The sequence below is a fragment of the Phacochoerus africanus genome, chromosome 7 (assembly GCF_016906955.1).
Source record: "Phacochoerus africanus isolate WHEZ1 chromosome 7, ROS_Pafr_v1, whole genome shotgun sequence".
Lineage (NCBI taxonomy): Eukaryota > Metazoa > Chordata > Mammalia > Artiodactyla > Suidae > Phacochoerus > Phacochoerus africanus.
The window spans coordinates 73,053,703-73,074,745 of record NC_062550.1 but is presented as its reverse complement, the minus strand read 5'-3'; the positions used below and the strand labels follow the sequence as shown (position 1 = coordinate 73,074,745).

General features: G+C 49.5%; 1 protein-coding gene across 8 annotated transcripts in view; it reads right to left on the bottom strand.

Annotated features, from left to right (window-relative positions):
- The window catches only part of CACNA1C (calcium voltage-gated channel subunit alpha1 C), a 434,223-nt gene that overhangs the window by 153,068 nt on the left and 260,112 nt on the right, over window positions 1–21,043 (bottom strand). For all 8 annotated transcript variants that reach the window (XM_047787908.1, XM_047787912.1, XM_047787914.1 and 5 more), the window contains exon 5: window positions 18,170–18,309. In XM_047787908.1, coding sequence (XP_047643864.1) covers window positions 18,170–18,309 — 140 coding nt within the window. The remainder of the gene's footprint in view (window positions 1–18,169; window positions 18,310–21,043) is intronic.

Genomic DNA, 21,043 nt, shown 5'->3' with positions numbered 1-21,043 from the left:
CTGCACCCCCAGTGGAGGTTCTCAGCCTCCCCAATCTGTCTGACCCACCACACCTGCCAGAAGGCAGAGGTCTCACCCTGCTCCCGGGGGGCTCAGCTGCCCCCAGGCCCCTCTAGCCGGGTTTCGAGCTCCTGGCACTGTTCTCACAGCTGGCCGGGCGGTCACAGCCAGAGCCCATCTCTCAAACCCAATGCACATTATCGGCTTTCGAGGCCTCAGGGCAGGCACACAGCTGTCCTGAAAGAGCCCCTTCTGCTCAATCCCAGCTCGGAAATACAGCGGCCTCTCTCCATCAAGTGCTCTCCTGGGGTGGGCCGTGTGGGGCCGCCGAGCAGATGCCAGGCCCTCTGCAGGGTCCCCGACAGGCCTGGGGCAGCAGCTGCTGGAAGGTGCCCGTGTTCCTTGCCCTAAGTCAGGACGTGAGAGCTGACAACAGAGGCTTGTTCAAGGGTCCACGGGACAGGGAGCTGGCCATGAGAACCACCCTGGAAGACGCGGGGCGCTGAACATACAGTCTGGAAATCTAGTCTTGCACCTGTGGTTCGTGGAGGGGACCTGCTCATGGGGGCTGAGAAGACCCCCAGGGGGCCTGGCTCTGGGAAGCGGATTCCTCGGCAGCGGCGGCTGGGATTAGGATAGAAAGCCCTGAGCTGACTGCCGCGGCCTCTCCTTCCCTTCATGTTGCTGTGAGGTGCGGACCACAGTCCAGATTCCTGCCGGGGTCCGACGTGGGAATTCCAGGTCACGCCAGCCTCAGAATCAGGCTGCTTTCCCCTGATCACAGGAAGCAGAGCTGGCCTCTTCCCTCAGCAGGGTGTTGAGTGAGAATTTTGGCTCTGGCGGTGGGCGCACAGCTGGGGCACAGCGTGCCCTTCCGTTCTGTCAAAGAGCCTCTTGCCAAGCCCGCCCCCAGGAGGCATCGTCCGTGTGTCTGTGGCAGAGCCAGGCTCCTGAATTCAACGTCTGTCGCCTGGTGTGAAGGGGGAGGGGGAGACCACTGAAGACCCCACATGGAAGCTCTTTGCGGACGTTCGCCTGACCTCACCGTTCAGACTCCGCACTGACTCAGAGCTTCTTGGCTGGTGGGAACACACACATCACGTCCCAACTTCAGACTCCGTGGTTCCGGCCAAGCATTAGCAAAGCAGCAGAAATGACCAGGGAGGCCCAATCACGACTCCACAGGAAGCCGTGTTGATAACCACTGAATCGGCAGTCTGGGCTCAGCGTGGGGGTAGGTACAAGCTTCTCGCGGGGGTGCGGGGCACAAAGCTGGCCAGAAAGGGAAGGGGACTCCAGGACCCCCTAAGTCAATGCTTCATTTTCACGCAAAGGATGTTTACTGATCCAGGTTCCATGGGCTGCCTGCTGCTCCGGGGATGGAGTACGGTGGTCAGGTGGGACCTGGAGGCCTCGCCCTCACAGAACTTGTAAAGGAAGCCAGACCTTAACCAAACAAGCATACAATTGATACATAATCACAACTGTTTCAGAGGACCAGGAGGGGTGTGGTGAAGGTCTCCTGAGTCAGGGATCGCCAAGGTGTCCTCAGGAGGATGTCGTCCCTGTGAGCTGGAGGCTGAGCCCGTGATGGAGAGGACCCAGCCAGGTGCGCGGGCGGGTGGGTCCTGCAGGGGGGCCAGTGCGTCCGAGGATGAAAGCGGCCTGCACAGCTGAGGGGCGGCCCGTGGCTCCCCCATCGCTCAGGCTCACGCCTCCCCTTAGCTCTGTTCTGCCTCCTGGGAGAACTTACTGGAAGATCTGGGAAGCCAGGTGCCTGCTTCTGTTTGACTTGTGAAGAGGGAGAAATCACTTTCAGAGGAAACAGTTTGGGCAGGACCTGAGAGAGGCTCTGGTCATCCGTAAGGTGGAGGTGGACACCCTGCTGCGCCGTCGAGGGCGCTGCCGGCTGGGAGGATGGGTGGGAAGAAGCCCCTGTAATCTCATGCCCAGAAATGCTTCTAAGACAGGGCGACCCCACGCCTGATGCAGCAGCGCCTTCACACAGAGCTCCCAGGTCTCCTGCTGATGGCCAGCGCGTCAGGGCGGCCCCGCTTGGGGCCACACCCCGGGTTTCAGAGAACAGACACTTCGGTCTAAGCTGCTGTCCTCTCCCTGCAGAATGCTGCTCACCCCAGAGCCCCGATGGGCTGAACGCTGGCTGACTGAGGGGCCGGCAACCAAGTGCCTTTGCTCTCAGGGGTGGGGAGATGGACATGGAGACCACTGGCTGCAGAAGCGGGTGATGCTGGGCAAAGACCTGTGCCTCAAGGAGCGTGGGACATGGGGGAGGGAGGTGGCTCCCAGAGATGGGAGCTGGCGGTTAGGGGTGTTGGAGGGGGGGTGTCGGTGTGCGTGTGTGCGCGCGTGTGTGTTTGTGTGTGTGAAGCTTCCTTCGGTCCCCTCTCTGGTCAGTCTTCCTTGCTTTGTGTGGCTCACCCTAAACTCCCTCTTTCTCTCTAAACTTTCTCTTGGGAAATGCATTTCCAAAGGCTCGACAGTCGCCGCCATGAGGTGAGTCCAGTGGGCAATTACACATTCTTTGTCCTCCCTTCTCAGTTTAAGACGTGACTCCAGAAGCCGACTAGACACTCTCTTGGCTTGTCCTACCGTCTCCTCACACTCAAGAAACATGACCCTGCACTCACAGCCTCCTCCCGAAAACGGGTCCCCACAAGGCCCCAACTTGGCAGTCACCCGGCTTAGCAACCCACCAAACAGACAGTTCTCTGTCCATCTGTGGCACCCGCCCTTCCCCACTCACTGTCTCCCGCCTGGAATCGCAGGCTGAGTTCCTGGCTCCAGGTCCCGCCTACCCCCACCCATTCTGCTCATGGGCCATGACTCCGCCCACAATGGCCCTGCAGAACCTACAGTGGTTCCACGATCAAGAGCAGACTCTGAATCCCTCCTACATGGGCCAAATATGGTAGGTAGTCAAAACGTGTTTAGCAAAGAATGTAAACAGGTTACAGGTAGCAGAACAGTGGGTTCTAGCAAGAAACAGGTGGTTCCTGGGATCAGGAAGGAGATCTGTCGGTGGAGGGAGCATTGAGCGGGGCATCCTGTCAGCCTGAAGGAAAGGATCCGGGGACAGAGAAACCCTGCCATGGACTGAACCCAACCGGAAGGCAGGGGCAGGCAGGCTTTGACCCAGTAGTCAGCTCCTCAGGCCAGAGAGTGAAGTGGAGAAGGTGGAGAGGGGGTGTGGTGGCAAAGGGGACAATGTGGGGCAGAGTGAACACTGAGCGTAGAGAGGCTGGCAGGGTGTCATTGGTTTTCTATATGCACCATGACGTTCTATTAAGCCAGGAGCTTCTGAGTTTTATGAGCCAAATCCTCTTCTAGGGAGGGTGGTCAGATATGTGTCCTCTGACTCTACCTCAGTAGCCAGCACTGGGTCCTCATCTTCCACACTCATACCTGACTAGCGTCTAGTAATGCACACTCCTATCAGTATGTGTGGCTGCGACTACCATCACCATCATCACCCTCTCCTTCATCACCCTCATCAACATCATCGTCACCATCCCCACCATACAAGCACAGATATCACCATCACTAAGACCACCATCAACATCACCACCACCACCATCGTCATCACCACCACCAAGATCACCATCATTGTCACCAGCACCACCATCATCACCATCGCCAGCACCACCATCACCACCATCACCAAGACCACCATCAACATCCCCACTATCACCACCATCATCATCACCAGCACCACCATCATCACCATTATCATCAATCAGCATCAGCATTATCACCACCATCAAGGTTAACAGCACCCATCATCATCTTCACCACCATCAGCACCACCATCATCAGGTTGAAACAACTGGCCTATGCTTACTTCTGATCTACAGGAACCAGTTTGTACTGGCTAGGAATTGGAAGTGTGATAAATCTCACAGATCACGTTTTTAGGCTAATGAAGCAACAGACACTTTTTTTTTTTTTGTCTTTTCAGGGCCACATCTGTGGCATATGGAGGTTCCCAGGCCAGGGGTCCAATAGGAGCTGTAGCTGCTGGCCTATGCCACAGCCACAGCAACGCAGGGTCTGAGCCGCTTCTGCAACCTATACCACAGTTCACGGCAACACCAGATCCTTAACCCACTGAGCAAGGCCAGGGATTGAACCCGCATCCTCATGGATGCTAGTTGGGTTCGCTAACCACTGAGCCACGATGGGAATTCCAGCAACGGACACTTTTAATGGTCTTACAGGATTAGTAACTTTCAAAAGAAAATAGGTTTAGAAGTGGGAAGGCAGTGCTCTTCTCCTGGGTCGGGGAGTAAGCTCATCACATGGAGGTTCAAGGGTGCCTGATGAAGGGAGGAAGAACCTTTGCCTGGATAGCTTCCTACATTCTCAAGCTTTATTATTTTTTTGCATGTTCTTATTAAAAATGTCTTTATTCATTAGAGCTTTTCATTTATTTTTAATTTAACCTTTCCATATTAATAAATTTCTCCATCTCACAAGTGTTTTGGTGAGCACTAAAGGAGGGTTTTGGTCTGGGAAAGGAATGGTGGGTACTCTGCTGCCTAATAAATTACAAACTGTAAGAGTAATTAAAATATCAACCTTCATGTTGAATTAATTTTTGGCTTAACAATATGAATTGGAAAGAGAAGCTCAAAGGAAAAATAGGAAAACAATTTAGATATTAACAAGAAAATAAATTTGGCAAGATGGAGACAAGACTGAGCAACAATGATGAAAGCATCAGCTCCTGTTTCCTGAAGATCCAGCATGAGCTGAGCACAGTGCTGAGCACTCTACACACAGTATTTTTATTGAATTCTCCAAATACCTTGATAAAGGTATAGGATCTGAGGCTTGGGGAAGACAGGTGACTTGTCTAGGATGACACACCTGAGCTGGAATTAAAAAACCAAGCTGACCTGATTGCACACTTTCCACTCTCAGCCACCATCCAGGCAGATAGCAGATATACAAGCTACCCCCTGGCCCATGGCAGATGCCGGTACAGGGGGACCACAGCCTCTTTCCCTTTTGACTCCTTCTCAAAAATACACCTCTTTCAATAGTTCTAATCCAAGAGAAATGATTGCATCATGATTTTCCAGCCCATATATGCTGCCTCCCTACTGGTGACAAACTCTTTTCTGCTACAGGAAAAATAGGATACAGTCTTCTTTAGGCACCTGCCTATGATGTAGATGCCTGGGCCTGCATGTTTACCTCTGTTTTAAACATTTCTGGGAAAAAATTGTGAAATATCACATACATACAGAAAAGTGTAAAAAATAAGGATGTTACAGTGTATAATTTATCACAAAATGGAACCATGTAACTTACTCGGGTCAAAAAATAGAACATTACCAGCTCCATAGAAGCCCCTCACAGCCCCTCCTGGTAGTAATCCTTCTTACATCAAGCTAACCACTGATAATCAGCTCAATATAAAAAACAAGAAACCCAATCAAAAAATGGGCATAAGATCTAAATAGACATTTCTCCAAGGAAGACATACAGATGGCCAACAGGCACATGAAAAGATGCTCAACATCACTAATTATTAGAGAAATGCAAATCAAAACTACACAGAGGTATCATTTCACACCAGTCAGAATAACAAATGGAGACAGTGTGGAGAAAAGGTAACCTCCTACACCGCCGAGGAATGTAAACTGGTGCAGTCACTACAGAGAACAGTATGGAGGCTCTTTCAAAAACTAAAAATACAGTGGCCATATGATCCAGCAATCCCATTCCTGGGCATATATCCAGAGAAAACCATACTTTGAAAAGATACATGCACCCCAATGTTCACAGAAGCACTATTTACAATAGTCAAGACACAAAAACAACCAAAATGTCCACTGATAAATGAATGGATTAAGAAGATATGGTATACACACAATGGAATACTACTCAGCCATAGAAAGAATGAAGTAATGTCATCTGCAGCAACATGGATGCAACTAGTGATTCTCACACTAAGTGAAGTCAGTCAGAAAGAGAAAGAATAACAGCATATGATATCATTTATATGTGGAATCTGACGTATGGCACAAATGAACCTATCTACAAAACAGAAACAGATTCAAAGACAGAGAACAATCGTAACAGTTGTCAAGGGGGAGTGGCAGGGACTGGGATTTGGGGCTTAGTAGGTGCAAACTATTACATTTAGAATGGGTAAACAATAAGGTCCTAATGTATAGCACAGGGATCCATATCTAATCTTCTGGGATGGACCATAATGAAAAATAATATAAAAAAGAATGTATGTGTATAAATGACTAAGTCACTTTGCTGTGCAGCAGGAATTGGCACAACACTGTAAATCAACTATACTTTAATAAAAAATAAAAAAATTCTGTTTTCAGCTGTGCCAAATCTTTAAATCAATTCACTGCATTTTTCATATTTGCTGTTATATTCTTCAGTTCTAAAATTTACATTTGGTTCTTTTCCATATCTCTGGTTTTCTGGATAATTATCAATCTTGGCTTCAATCTCTCTGAGTATAGTAAATAACAGTTATTTTCAAGTCTATGTCTGAAAATTCCATTATTCAGGTCCCTCATGGGCCTATTTCTATTGTCTGTAGTTTCTCCTCCTCTTCCTTCATGTCTTGTTTCTTTGTGTATCTCGTTCTTTTGTACTGTGGATTAGACCCTATTTTTAAAAAAATGTTTTTTAAAATAATTGGAGAATTTTGATGATGTTATTTCTCCAGAGAGGATTCATGTTTGTTTTTGTCAGGCATCTCTTCCAAGTTTTAGAAAAGAGAAGATTTAGAATATTTTCCCCAGCAATTTCTTATTGTCTTCAGAAAGACAACTGATCCAAATTACCTTGCCTGCCATTTCAGAAAGCAAAATGACCAGCACTTCCTAAGGAAGAAGCTCCCCAAGGAAGTCTCCTCATTATATTTTTGTCCCCACCCCCACGTCAGAACCATGTCCCTGAGTCTTTGAATAAATGGACATATTCCTAAGGGCTGGGCAATCTCTGCCAGTCAGACTCTCTTAGTGCTGAACCCTGGGTGGGGCTTCTAGGAGTGAAGTTTCTGGGGACTGACTGTGTAGAGTGACATGCCTGATAATATGATTAAACAGGAAGGGATCATGGTTTGGTTACAGTTGCTGTGAGGTCTCACCCCTGCTCTTAGAAAGGTATAGAAGGTGTGGCTTTTAGGAAACTTGAAAAATATCTCCAAGATTTTGGTGGCAAATTAGACATACTGCCTACGAGTTACCAGGTTGGATGAGTCCCCAAGGTGGCCTTCATGACCCTGCTCTAACTCTCTTTCTGACAAATACATTAAACCAGGCAACTCCCAGCTTTCTCTTCCTGGCCGTGAGGTGGAGTTTAACAAAGAACAAGCTTATTTATTGTTGCCAACTTATGGCAACTCTATGCCATGAGAAAGAAACTTTTTATGCATGTTCAAAGGATTCCAGATGGGCCTCTTTCCCATATGGCTCAAATCACTAATGAATCAATAGGGACCTTGGCACTGGTCAAATTTTCTATAGAGGAAAAAAATCTCCAAACAGACTTAGTGGTTTTGTTTTAAAGAAATTTCAGATTTACTGGAAAAAAAATGCCAGGCTATTTTCTCCCCTCCACTAATAGCTGTGTGACATTGGCAGTCATGTCACTGTCTAGGGACTAGGCTTCAACATCTTTAAAATTAGGACGTTGGGTGAGAAAGCCCTCTCTGGCTCTAAAATTTGCTAGGTTGTTATTTCCCAAATATCTTAAGAAAGATTCTAGCACCTTTCCTTCCAACAACTACTACTGTCCCTTATACACAATACATCCTCAATAAATGTGTGATGAATGAATTCATGTGTAACTTGAATAATATGGGATTATACTATATTACATTAAAATATAATTATCTTGTATATTTTATTCCCAGCCATTTTGGAGGAACTGGTATCAGATAAGCCCTTTCACCATAAACATTAAACAACTGGACAACTGCTTTCCAAGCATGGACATAAAGCAGCACAGGCTTTAATCCCTGAGAGAACTGAACCTCATAGGCGAACACCATATACACCCCGGTTCTCTGACTGGGAACATTTCCTGACTGCAGCGCAAACTGCAGACAGACCACTGCAGTCCCTCTGGTCTGAGAATCTGGGCAGCTGGGGTGGCTGTGGTGAGACAGATAGATAGACTTGGGGCCCCAGAAGTTTGTGTAGGGCTCCCTGTATGTCCATGGCCCTGCACAGTGGGAAGATCAAGTAAATATCTCATTAAGACCTTGGGAAACCAACTGAGACATCAGAAAGGGAACATCTTAAGAGTCAGCATCTTACCCTGGAGTAAGACCCTCCTCTAGACCCATCCTGACAAGATACCAAGTTTTGACAAGATCTTAAAGGGAAATGAGCAGGGAGGTGAGGAGCTTGAGCTTTGGACAGATCTGCACCAACAAGTGCAGAACCACAAATAATGAACTAGAAGAATAATTGATAGAAATCATTCAATCTGTGGACACAGAAGAAAAAAGACTGAAGAAAACTGGACAAAGCCTCAGGGAGCAAGGAGCTAATAAAAAATGGCCAAACATAAGTGCATTTGAGTCCCAGAGAGAGAAGAGTGAAATTGGAGTTGGAAAAAAATATTTGAAGAAACAATGGCCAAAATCTTCCCAAACCTGATGGCAAGCTCCAATTATTTGATGAATCTGAGCAGCTCAGCAAACTCTAAACAGGACAAATGTATGACAAGATACATCATAGTCAAGTGCTAAAAACCAAAGACAGAGAGAAAATCTAGACAGAGTCAAGAAAAAAAGAAGCACATATACAGGAAACCATGATGAGAATGTTGGTGACTTCTCATCAGAAACAATACAGGCCAGGAGAAAGTGGAACAACATCTCAAATGGTCTGAAAGAAAACTATCAACCAAGACTTCTATATCCAGCAAAAATATTCTTTGAGAAGTGGATGGGACAAAGACATCTTCAGATAATAAAAGCTGAGATCACTCATCAGTGGCAGACCTGTTTTATAGAAATACTAGGGCATGTCCTTCAGGGTAATGGGAAATGACACTGGAAGGAAACTCAGATGTACAGAAAGGAATGGACAGCTCCAGAAAAAGCAAATAAGTGGACAAATATAAAAGGCTACATTTTACTTTTTCTTGTAATTTACTTAAAAGACAACTGACTGTTTAAAGCAGAAAATATTAACACAGAAGTTGGGTTTATAATACTTGTCTAAATAGAAGATGTGTAACAATCACACAGATAGATGGTATTGTAAGGCTCCTACCTTTGTGACTGTACATTTAAAATGTGTGAGTTGTACTGAATATAAATTTTGCTTTAATAAAGTGAATTTTAAAAAACTAAGTGTATATTCACAATAGTCGACACAAGGAAACAACCTAAATGTCCATGGCAGATGATTGGATTAGGACAATGTGGTACACACATACAAGGGAATACTACTCAGCCATAAAAGGAACGAAGTAATGCCACTTGTAGCGACATGGGTGCAACTAGAGAGTCTCACACTAAGTGAAGTTAGAAAGAGAAAGACTAACAGCATATGATATCATTTATATGTGGAATCTAAAGTAAAACACAAATGAACCCATCTATAACATGGAAACAGACTCACAGACATAGAGAACAGACTTGTGGTTGCCAAGGGGAAAGGGAGTGGGATGGGATAGACTGGGAGTTTGGGGTCAGTAGATGCAATCTGCTACATTTAGAATAGATAAGCAATGAGGTCCTATTGTACAGCACAGGAAACTATATCTAAACTCCTGGGACAGATCATGATGGAAAAGAATGTAAAAAAGAATGTACATGTATAACTATATATGTGTATATATATGTATATATAACTATATGTACATATGTGTGTATATATATATAAACCTGAGACACATGCTGTACAGCAGAAATTAGCAAAACATTGTAAATCGACTATACTTCAATAAAAATTTTTTTAAAAATTAAAAAAAGTCAAGAGTGGAAGTGCACACTCCTCTAATCAGTCCAACTTGGAGCCTAAGGTAGGCAGACAGGGAGTTGGACCCACAGGAACACCAGAAACTAAGATTTGCTGAACGCATCTTACATGTTGACCACAATTCTAAACGCTCTGCAAACACTTACGTGTTTAATCCTCATTGACCACGAGGTCAGTGTAATTTTAACCCCCACTTTATAGATCAGGAAGCCAAGGCACACAGCCAAGTGGTGGCTCTGGGAATGTACCCAAGGGAGTGGGACTCCACTGTCCATGTCCTCAACTGCGAATCCTCAGGAACCAGAGGGAGGGAATGGACCGAGCGTCACAGGTGACCGAGGCTTATGTTCTGCGTATCGATCCCTTCATGGGACACTGACCATGCTGTGTCTTCATTTCCTCTCCCCTCATTTTTATTCCCAGCCTTTATAGAGCACGGGTCACTTGTAAGCCTAAGTGGCCTTTATTATTAGCATTATTTTAAATTAGGTGACAGTCACCTTGCTGCTGGCTGTAGTTTCTGGTCTGGGATCTCCAGGGAAGGGCCAGGCAGGGAAGAGGATCAATGGTGAGGCTTCCCAGGTTTCAGACGCTTTCCCTCCTGCTAAGCGGCACTACTGCCACGGTCCTGGGCACAAGGTCAATGCCTAGGAAACGGCCCCTCTGAACTGACTGCCACCGTGCTGGGATCGGCAGAGGGTCATGCCCTGGCTGTGACTCTGTCTAGAATTAGTGATTCCAAAGAAACTCTCAGCTCACTGCCGTTCTCTGTCCCTGAGGCACAGTGATACTCCTCAGGAGCTACAGTTTAACAAACCTCTCCTTTCCCAGACAAGAAAAGTGAGGGCTGGAGGTTAAGTGGTGGGTCACACGAATGGCCAGACTTGAATGCCTGGAGTCTTCACTGCAGGCCCAGGGGGCCCCCCACTTTGCCATGAGGCCCTCAGGGGCATGGGCATCAGCCACTATGGCCAAGGTTTGGGGACCATCAAAATATACATAAACCGGTCCCTGATCTCGAGAGCCAGGTGGACACCTGCCATAAGGTGGCATCTCTGACAACAGAGGCACGTGTCCTGCAGGGGGTGGTCCTGCCCTGGAAAACGGCCTGAGCTTACTCTGCTGAGGGCTCTGGGGGAAGCAACTGGGGACATAGCTGCCTGTGTGTAAATTAGCACTAGCGTTCCAGTTTTCCTGGGCCACTGCGCCAGGAACCAGCCAGTAAAGCTCTTGAAACCTAAGAGTCTCACACAGATGTCCACTGTTGCGTTCAGCTGGTGGTGACCCTGGCGTCATTACCACCTGCATTTTGTTCTCAAGTCAAGAAGGGACATTTTTCTCCTGGGAGTCCGTGCACCTCAGTAAACACAAGAAGTTACCGTGTGACTGCACGCTGTTTTGGTCACGGTTACTTGTGAAGCGGCCGCGGGCAGAGCACGACTACTTTCCTAGCTGAGCCTGTGCTGCTACTGCTGCTGCATGACGTCTCAGTGAAACTCCGAGGCAGCAGGACTGGCACTTCTGGAGGGCACACGCTGTCTGAAGGAACTTGCTTTGTTGAGCTTCTTTTCTCAGGGCTGGGCGCTGGGGCTCATCCCCGTCCCATGACACCTCGCACAGGTGGGTTTGCAAGATTCTTTGCGGCTAGAAGCCCACAGGTTTTACAGGTAGAATCTCACCCCTTTCTGAGGAACACCCACCATTCACCCCACATTGCAGGGAGAGAAACTGAGGCAACGCGAGGAGCAGGGAGCAGAGAGGCAGGCAGCAGAGTGGGACTGACTGTGCCTCAGACCTCAGAGTCTGGGCCCCTGGGAGCCACAAGGTGGGGAATGGGGCAAGAGTGGCCAAATTGGGGATTGGGGGGATGCTGCAGGGGCAGCTTGGAATCCTGGGCAGCAGGGGAGGGCCAGCTTGGATTCCTAGCTGCCCAGGCGTGAGGGGTGCTGGGGTCAGGAGGGGGGCAGGGACCCCATCCTGATTCTGCTCTGCTTCCTGATGGGCAGGCCGCCCCAGGGAGCTGGCTTCAGATTTCTCTTCCTGCAGATTCCAACCTGTCTGGAACATTAAGAGGTCAGGCTGTGCATAGCTGTCCCCAAGGACTCTGTTCCTCGCGTGAACACAGGCCTACGGGCTGCTGGGGCATCCGTACCCCCGGCTGCTTCCCTCTCAGGGTGCTTGTGGAGAACATGCAGAGGGAGCTCTGTGAGCCTCAGGACCATACAGGCTGGGGCCCATCGTGACCACCATCCCCTTCTTACCCCCGGTGCAGGCTCTGGTACCTGGCAGCTGTGTGACCCTGAGAAAGCCATTCAGCTCGCTCGTCTGCAGAGTGGACACTTGGCTGGACTGGTGTTGACACCTGCTCACTGCCACTTCCCACTCAGACACCCTGACCAGGAATCGCACCATGAGATGCTTGAAGGAGGCAAGGGTTTTATTACATCCCCTTCCATGGAAGGTGCTGCAGGAAGGGTCCTGAGTGGGCTGGGCAGTGGCGGGCAGCCTTGGCCGTGGGAAGCAGGGTGGGGGATGGGCTGGAGGGTGGCCCTTTGCCCAGGCGTTGTCCTTGTAAGTGTCCAGGCCCCCTCCTTCTAAGTGTCCTTCATTTTGGTAAAGACCCCATGATATCTAAGACCTGTTTTGGACAAAAGGAATGAAAATTAGAGGAAGTGGAATTTGGACAAAAGGAATGAAAATTAGAAAGTGAGGGGGTTAGAGGGCCAAGTCCAAGGAGATGGAAGAGGAGAAGGGGGTACAGGGAGGGCTGGCACAACACAGGCATGGCGGGTGGGGTGTGAGACGGTGGAGTAGGAAGGAGATTCGGGGCCCCTGACGTCCAGGCCCTAGAAGTTACAGGTGGAACGGATCAGAAGGGGACCAGGCCTTCCCGGGATCGCTGGGCTGGTCCTGGGTAAAGTGACTGGAATCTGAGTTCTGGCTCGTGCTCCTCCTTTGTGGCGGCCTGGCTGACCCACGCCAGTGACCCAAACAAATGAGGTTTTCACCCCAAATGTGCTTTCATTTCCACTCAGACTCCTCTACATAAACCTCAAAGCTCATCTCATATCCTGCTCCTTCACAAAACCCTCTGGACTTGCCACTGTCAGGGGACCCTCAAGTCCATTTCACAGTCTGCACACGGGCCTCTCTGGGAGGCTTTGCTCGCACACTGCTATTTCGTTCTTTAAGAGTCTTTATGTTAAAAGCATAAATGCTTTGCCTTAACAGTGGTCTTGTCACATATTTCTCTTTGACATGCCTCACGTCACATGATGTATATGACATAACACAAGGGTGGCCGTTTAAACAAGGCACAGCTCAAGGGCTTTGCATGCATAAACTCACTTCATCTTCTTAGTAAGATAGGAAATAGTTTCTGTTATTATTCCCATTTTACAGATGGGGAGACTAAGGCCCAGAGAGGCTCAGCGACTTTCCCTGGGTCACAGAGGAAGTCAGTGGAGGAAGCCAGTCTGATTCAAGGGCTCTTGCCTAAGACCACCAAGGTCAAGGCTCTCTTGGAGCCGTCCACGGAGCAGCCAGTCAGCAGGTATGTGTGGATGGATTGGTGCTGATTGTTTTTCAGTAACAGTTCTAAGCTGAGCACAGGAACAGAGGAGGCAAGAGCCCGACCCTCTCCGCACGTGGTCCTTCTCACCTCTCAGTGAGAAGCAAACCTTGTTTGATAACAAGCTGTTTTCTACTCTGTGTGCTTCCAGAAATAACACTGCTACCTGAGAAAGAGCTGATCTCATAAAAATTCACATCCATGGAAATCCTTCAAGCATCTAGCACCCCAGCCGAGGGGATGGTGTCCTGCTGGTCTATGTCCCCAGCGCCCACCCAGAGTCCTGGCTCACAGGAAGTGCTTGAATAAATGCTGATGGGAGAGGCTGGCGCTGTTCCTCACATGGAGGGGGGACTGTGCATAATGTTCACTGTCCCTCATGGCTTCTCTTTGGTGCCACATGCCTGTTCCTCAGCACTTCTGCTGAGGGAAAGCAGGGCCTCCCAAGCAGTGGGAACTGATTTCCTTTATTGTGGAAATCCCGATGGAGCAAAGTGGACAAGCCTCAGTTACACAGCATCTCAGCGGGAGAGCCAGATGCTTTTTACCTCCACAGTGACATTGACCCGTTGCCTACAGTCTCACTGTGCACGACTCCAAGGCCCTAGCCACCCTCCTTCCTCACCCTGATTTCCTGGATGCCCCTCCTGTCTTATCCTTCCAGGTCTATTCCAAGTGCCACCTCCTCCACTTGCCTTGATCTCTATCCCCACTCTCCAAAGTACAGAGGTCCGCAAAGCATACCTGTCGCAGAGCCCATCACATCTTACTCAAGGTTTTTTTTTTTTCATTTCTCCAATTTTTGTTCTATACCATCATTTCTATGAACATTATTTTCTTTGGCATTTCAGCCTTTTTGAGAACACATTTTGCACCTGACTCATTTCTGTATCTGCTCTGAAGGCTGGAGAAGTATAGGAAGTGGGAATTCAGTGGGTTTTGTTGAACTAATTAATAAATGACTCATAGACGCGTACCCTCACAATCATCTCTTTCCCTTCATAATCTTAAGATTTCACTGGCATTTAACACATACAGGGACACAAAATAATGGTAACTTTTGGGGTTTGGAATTTCAGGACCCTCAAACCACCCGTCAGTCTATTTGTTCTAGAAACAACCCCTTGCAGCACATCACCTATGTGGACAGCTGCACATCACACACTGTCATGAGGACCAAATAAGACAGATGGCAAAAACCCTTTAAAAAGGCTAAAGGTGGTGCACGTGGAGACTGCTTGCTAGGAAATGCGGGTGACATTGTCCTCGAAGAGATCAACCAGACAACCCCGGGCACTTAACCACCTTGGTCTACACCCTCAGCTATTTAAAAAGTTGCACATAACTGCTTTCTACTCTGGAAAACGAAATACAGAACTATCATGTGATCCAGCAATCCTATGCCTGGGTGTGTATCCCAACAAACCTCTCATTCCAAAGGTACACGCACCCCTGTGTTCATTGCAGCACTATTCACAACAGCCAAGACATGGAAATAACTTAAATGTCCATTGACAGATGAATAGATTAAGAAGAAGTGGTAGCTATATACAATAGAATACTACTCAGCCATAAAAACAACAACAGCAACATGCGTGCAACTAGAGATTCTCATATTAAGTGAAGTAAGTGAGAAAGGGACAAATAGCACTTACATGTGGAATCGAAAATGTGGTGCAAATGAACCTATCTACAAAATGGAAACAGACTCACAGACAAAGAGAACAGACTCACGGTTGCCAAGTGGGTGGGGGGTGGGGAGTGGGGTGGTTGGGGCTATTGGGATCGGCAGATACAAACTATTGCATTTGGAATGGATAAGCAATGAGGTCGTGCTTATCCAGGGAACTCTATCCAGTCTCTTGGGACAGATCATGCTGGAAAGATAATAAAAGACAGGGAATGTGTGTATATATATATATATATATATGTATATATATATATATATGTATGGCCAGGTCACTTTGCTGTACAGCAGAAACTGGTACGACATTGTAAATCAACTATAATTTTAAAAATTAAAAACGTTTTAAAATTTTTTTAAAGAAATAAAAAAGAATATTAAAAAAGAAAAAAGTCACACAGACACTATCCCAGAGAGAAAGGCTGGATCAGCCCTGTCTCTAGGCTCCAAAACAAGCTGTTCCCTTTTACCTTTGTTTACAGAAAACAAAGCCCAGCTTCGAGCTGTCTGTGGAAGCTGGAGCTGCCTGCAGGCTTCGCAGCAGCAAGACCACCATCTTTACCAAGAGAACATCCCCCTGAATTCATGGCAGGTGGTCATGGGGTCTTGGTCTTGATGGGAGAACTCTGGCCCACAGCACAGAGCTGCCGCTGTTACCGCACATGGAGAGGTGACGCCTTCCGGCTCCTCTGTCAACCCTGTCCCCTCGTCTCCATGAAGAATCCTGGAGCAGTGTCATTACTGTGACCAGTCCTATTAATAGCACCCCCCATGTCTCTTTGGGGGTAGTGGGTACTATTTGCTCACAACTCTTTACTTGTCTTTCCCTGTAGGGACAGGACACATCTGTGTCCCACCATCTCTGGGACAATGGCAGCCATGTGACTTGCTTTGGCCACTGGGATGTGAGCAGCTGGATAGAAGCCATGTGGAACGAAGGCCTAAAACAGGCTTGTGTGGTTTAACCGTGTGCCCCCGTGAGGTCTGCCCTCTGCCACAAGGACTCCAGGGACACTTCCTCAACCTGGGCTCTGAAACAAGGTGAGAACAGAACGCGGTCAAACCCAGAACCCGGTTACAGCCTCATGTAACAAGAGCCGAGTGAAAATGATTCTGGTTTTAAGTCACCAAGACTTTGGGATTCTTTGTTCCTGCTGCTAAAGTTGACCAGTGTATTTTTTATTAGATTCTCAAATTCCTTGAGGGAAGGGACCGTGTTTATTTTTCATGATGTGTCCTCAAACCCAACCCAATGCTCTAAAACTGTGGGCCCCTGATAATCACAGACCTACCTATCGGGTCAGCATCACTGCATCCATGGTAGCATTGGGTGACTGACCTGTGGGGTCCGTTTACAGTTCTGGTCACTGGTACATGGGCTGCACCATCATAACAAGCCCCTTAAAATAATGTTCAAACTCATTTTCACCCTGCCTCTCATTCCTTGATTCTGGCCTATTGAGTGATGATTGACCAAGAAAATCCAAATAGTTTAGGCTTCGCAAAAAGGGCCTTGGGTCTTAGCCACCAGGTACAGTTTCTATTCCTAGTGACCCAGTCGTTAGAGTCAAGTAGAGCGAATCTGCATCACAGCATGGTGTGGCCATGTCTATACTCGCTCAGAGTTAAGACAGGCCACCATTGTCCAGGGCCCCATGCTCCCGCCTCCGTCCAGCTAGGAAGTTCCCGCATCCCAAGCAGAGACCAGAGATAACACAGGGCACAACTCTGGGCTTCACAGGCTTGTAAGTTAATTGAAGAGGTGGGATATATGTGTAAAAGCCTGAGACGATCAGGGGTTACATACACTGAATCCTTTACAGGGGGTCATGCGGCGCCGTGGGCTGAGGTGGTTTAAGCCAGGAGGCCTGGCTTTCTCTGCTCTGCTGCCAGTTCCTCTGGGAGGACTTTCCACTATTTTGCACGTGCGTGGAAAGCACAAGGCCAGTCAACAAGGACCCTCACATCCCCACGCTTTCATGCCCTTTCTCATGCTCTGGTGCCTGGGCAGTATAAGGTGGGCATCCAGAGGACCTCTCTGTCTTCCTGGTCCGGCCCATCTCCAGGCTAATCTGGCCTCAGCCTGGTTTGGGGATCTCTTCCGCCTTGAGTTATGAGCCAGACCTGGTGGAGCTGACTCGAGGGTGACACGTTCCAGCACCCACGTCCGAATTAGGCTCGGTGACCACCAGCCGAACAGGAGGAGTGGACAGAGCTGTTGTAAAGCAGACCTAGCTCGGGAGCAAGCTGCAGCAGATGCTCTGCATCCAGGACTTGGGGCCCCTCGGTAATGGGGGGTCTGAAGGAGAGGTAGGAGGGGGGCTGTCCCCGGGACCCATCTCCTGACAGACAGTAACTCCGCCACGCCTGCGGACCAGGCTCAGGCGAGCGTTCTCCGCCCGTCGGCAGAACCAGCTCTCACTCTGACAGGCGGGAGTCCAAAAATAGGGCCTCTGAGGCAGGAGATGCCCCACGTGACATGAAAGGAGGAGAGGGCTGGGAGAAGTGGCAAATGGAACTTTCTGAACATCACTGATGTTTTTCTGATTGTTCTTTGGAAAAATACAGACAGAAGCACTAATCCCATTGGCCCCTAGGCCCTCAAGGTTTAGGGATTTGCTAACTGGCTCTTCTGCTGTGAATGTGCTTAAATCCCCAGCCCAGAGCCTGGGGGCTCCTCTCTGCGCAGCTGCCGCCGTCTGGCTGTGTGACTGCTGTCAACTCCCCAGGTGATTACAGGAGCAGGAGACGGGGGCCAGGAGTGTTTTAACGGACTCACATCAGTGCTGGGTCCTTCGGAGCAAAGGACCCATTCAAGAAAACCCTGTTCATAGGAAATCCGGTTCCCTGGCAATTCAGGGAGGGAGAAGGGGAGACACTGACAAGGTCACATGGCAAACAGGATGAAGTTGCACTTACTTGGGACCCCGGACACCAGCCGCAAGGGCCTCAGCACACGGAATGCCCTCAGTGCCTTCACGTCGAATCCAGCCCCTTTTCCGCCGAGAGCATTCGCCCCGTCGGCTTTGGTGGCTTGCTCTAAGATTGCACTGAAAAGCCTGGAAGGGAAGGAGAGAGGGCATGTCAGGGAGTCCTCCTTTCCCGCAGGGACAGTGGAGCATGCAGGCGCCTCCAGCCACGAACCAGATGACCCTCATCAGATGACAATCCCTCTGGGTGGGTCCCATCCCAGAGAGGTCTGAGCAAGGCCCCGGGCAGCCCTGTGCCCGTCCAGCTGGTTTCGTGGGTGCTGGCAGCCTGGGCAGAGCGTCAGGCAGGTGAGCGTGGCTGCCAGTGTCTGTCCCCCTGCGGTGCCCTCTGCCCCCCACAGTGCCCTGGCTCTGTCTGCATGTGTCCGGGACCCACATTCCCTCACGTCCTTCGTGACAAGCCCCTCGCTCTGATATGTACCTGGGTGCCACAAAGGGTCCCAGAGCAATCGACTTGGTGTGCCAGGAACAAGGACCGGAAACTGACCACCGACCAGCCTTAGAAACACAAGGGCCTCTGAGACGCTGTTAATGTCTATTCTGGTGGAGTGATGGGGATGAGAGCTGACAGACACATGCTCGAGAGAGTTTAGAGTGTTGGATGACTATGTCCAAAAGAAACAGCACAAGCCACGGATGTGGGCTGTGTGTGCAATTTAAATTTCCCAGTAGCCACAATAAAAAAGTGAAAAAGGAACAGGTGAAATGAACTGTGATGAGAGATTTTACTTAATCCAACATAATCAAGATACTATCACTTCAACTGTAACAAAGAGTTTTTAGTGAGGCATTTGTCACTCTCTGTTTTGTGCTAAATCTTTGAAATCTGATGTGTGTTCTGGGCGAACAGCACACCTCTGTTCAGTGGCCAGTGGCCACCATGGCTGGAGGGGAGCATCCTGGAGAAAAAGCCTTTCCTGAGGAATTTTGTAAGAGGCAGGAGAAGAAAAAGCTGTTTCCTGGGAGAAGGCGTGGAATCAGTTGTTCTTGTTTGTTTTAATTTTTAAAAATTTTAAAAAGCTTTTTTATTTTTTTCATTTTTGGCTGCCCCACGGCATATGGAGTTCCTGGGCCAGGGATCAGATCCTACATCCCAGCAGCAACGCAGATCCTCAACCTGCTGTGCTGGGCCAGGGATCAAACCCATGACCCAGCACTCCCAAGATGCCAGTGATCCCGTTGCATCACAGCAGGAACTCCCGCTTGTTTGTTTTAAAACAGGATCCTCTAACAGACAGATAGCAGACAATGCAGAAGTGAGGGGGCAGTTACTGGAGGGGTTGTACCCCCCCAGCAGGTGGAGGGTACAATTCCTACCGAGGGGCGCCCACCCAGGAGGCGGGAGGGTTCATCGGTTCAGAGAGGAGACTGCGGACAGACGTTCTCCCCCAGTGGCACCTGTTTTCTCAGGTAGCAAGTTATTGGCTGAAACATGAAAGGGGAGGGAGCCCCGCAAGCTTGAAGGGTGAAGTAGAGGTGTAGAAGAGCCACGGGAGAAAGTGGGAGAGTGAACAAGGTCCTGACGGGCAGGAGGGTGGCCAGTGTCATCCAAGACGGCCTCCCAGAGGAGGTGGTCACCGGGGAAGTGAAAGCATCAGCTCAGCCCTGTGTCTCCTCCTCCATCGGCACAGCTCTGGTACCAGACGTCTAGCTGGTCGGGTGTGATTTGAGTCAGTGCTTTTCCAGGTGAGCAAGTCAAGGAAGCGCAGAGAAAGGAAGCTGAGAACAGATGCAGTGAGAGATGATGAGGAAGGATAGGCACCCGTGCAGGGGGAGGAGGGGTGGACGTGACGGCAGGAGGCAGGTGTTGTCTGGTTGGGCTGCTGGCATCAAGGGCCGGAGGGAGGGAGCTGGAAGGATGGGCACTGCTTAGACACAGGAAATTGGCTGAGATGGTGGGGGAGGGGGTGGCTACTGGTCAAGGGGGGGATCCCAGCTGTGACCCAGGAAGTGGGCAGCTGATACAGGACAGAGTCAGGACCCCCGGGGGAAAAAGACAGCAAAGACCCAGGAAGCTTTGGGAGGCTGATGGCAGGACACGGCGTGATGGAGAGGGGAGAGAGCCCAGAGCTCACATCCCAGGGAGTGAGGAGACACCTGAAGGTGTGCAGAGGACCACGACTCGGAGAAGCAGGGGGTCTGAGGACACAAACATCACAGCTATGGGAGCTGGGGTGTGGTGCTCTGAAAGCAGGCTGACAGGAGAGCAGGCCCCCCTGAGCTGTGAAATGTACAGGGGAGAGGCCTTCTCTGGTGGGACTGCCTGGGAGAGGGTGCTGCAGGCTGGGGAAGCACCGGGCCACCAGGCCTGCATAAGACTGAACAGACTTCAGCTCCACCCGTCTACACACCGATGTCTTCTCCATAGAGCTGAATAGTTGGGACGGAGGCTACTGGCTGCAGAGCTGAGAACTGGTCTCTGGCCTTTATAGAAAATGTTTGCTGACACTGGAATGGGAAGGGATTGAGGGGAACACGGCCTCCGGGAGAAGATTTTGGGGGTAGGGGTAGAGGGAGAGGGATCAGAAGATGCAGTGAACCGGTGGGAACAGGAGTCTGGAATCCTGGCTACTTGTGGGAACTGAGAAAAGGCCCTGAGGACAACCTCTGGCCTCTGCACTTAGAGATGCCCCCAATTCACTGTGCCTGGGGCCAAGGAGGAAGGGGTGGCCTGGTCTTGAGGAAAAGGTGGGGCGCTCCTGTGACTCCTGCCCCGGGAGCTGGGACTGTGGACCGGGAGGTGCAGCTGGGGGCTTGGCAGCGGCTCAGATCCAGGCTGGCCCAGCCGCCAGGGAGCTGGTCT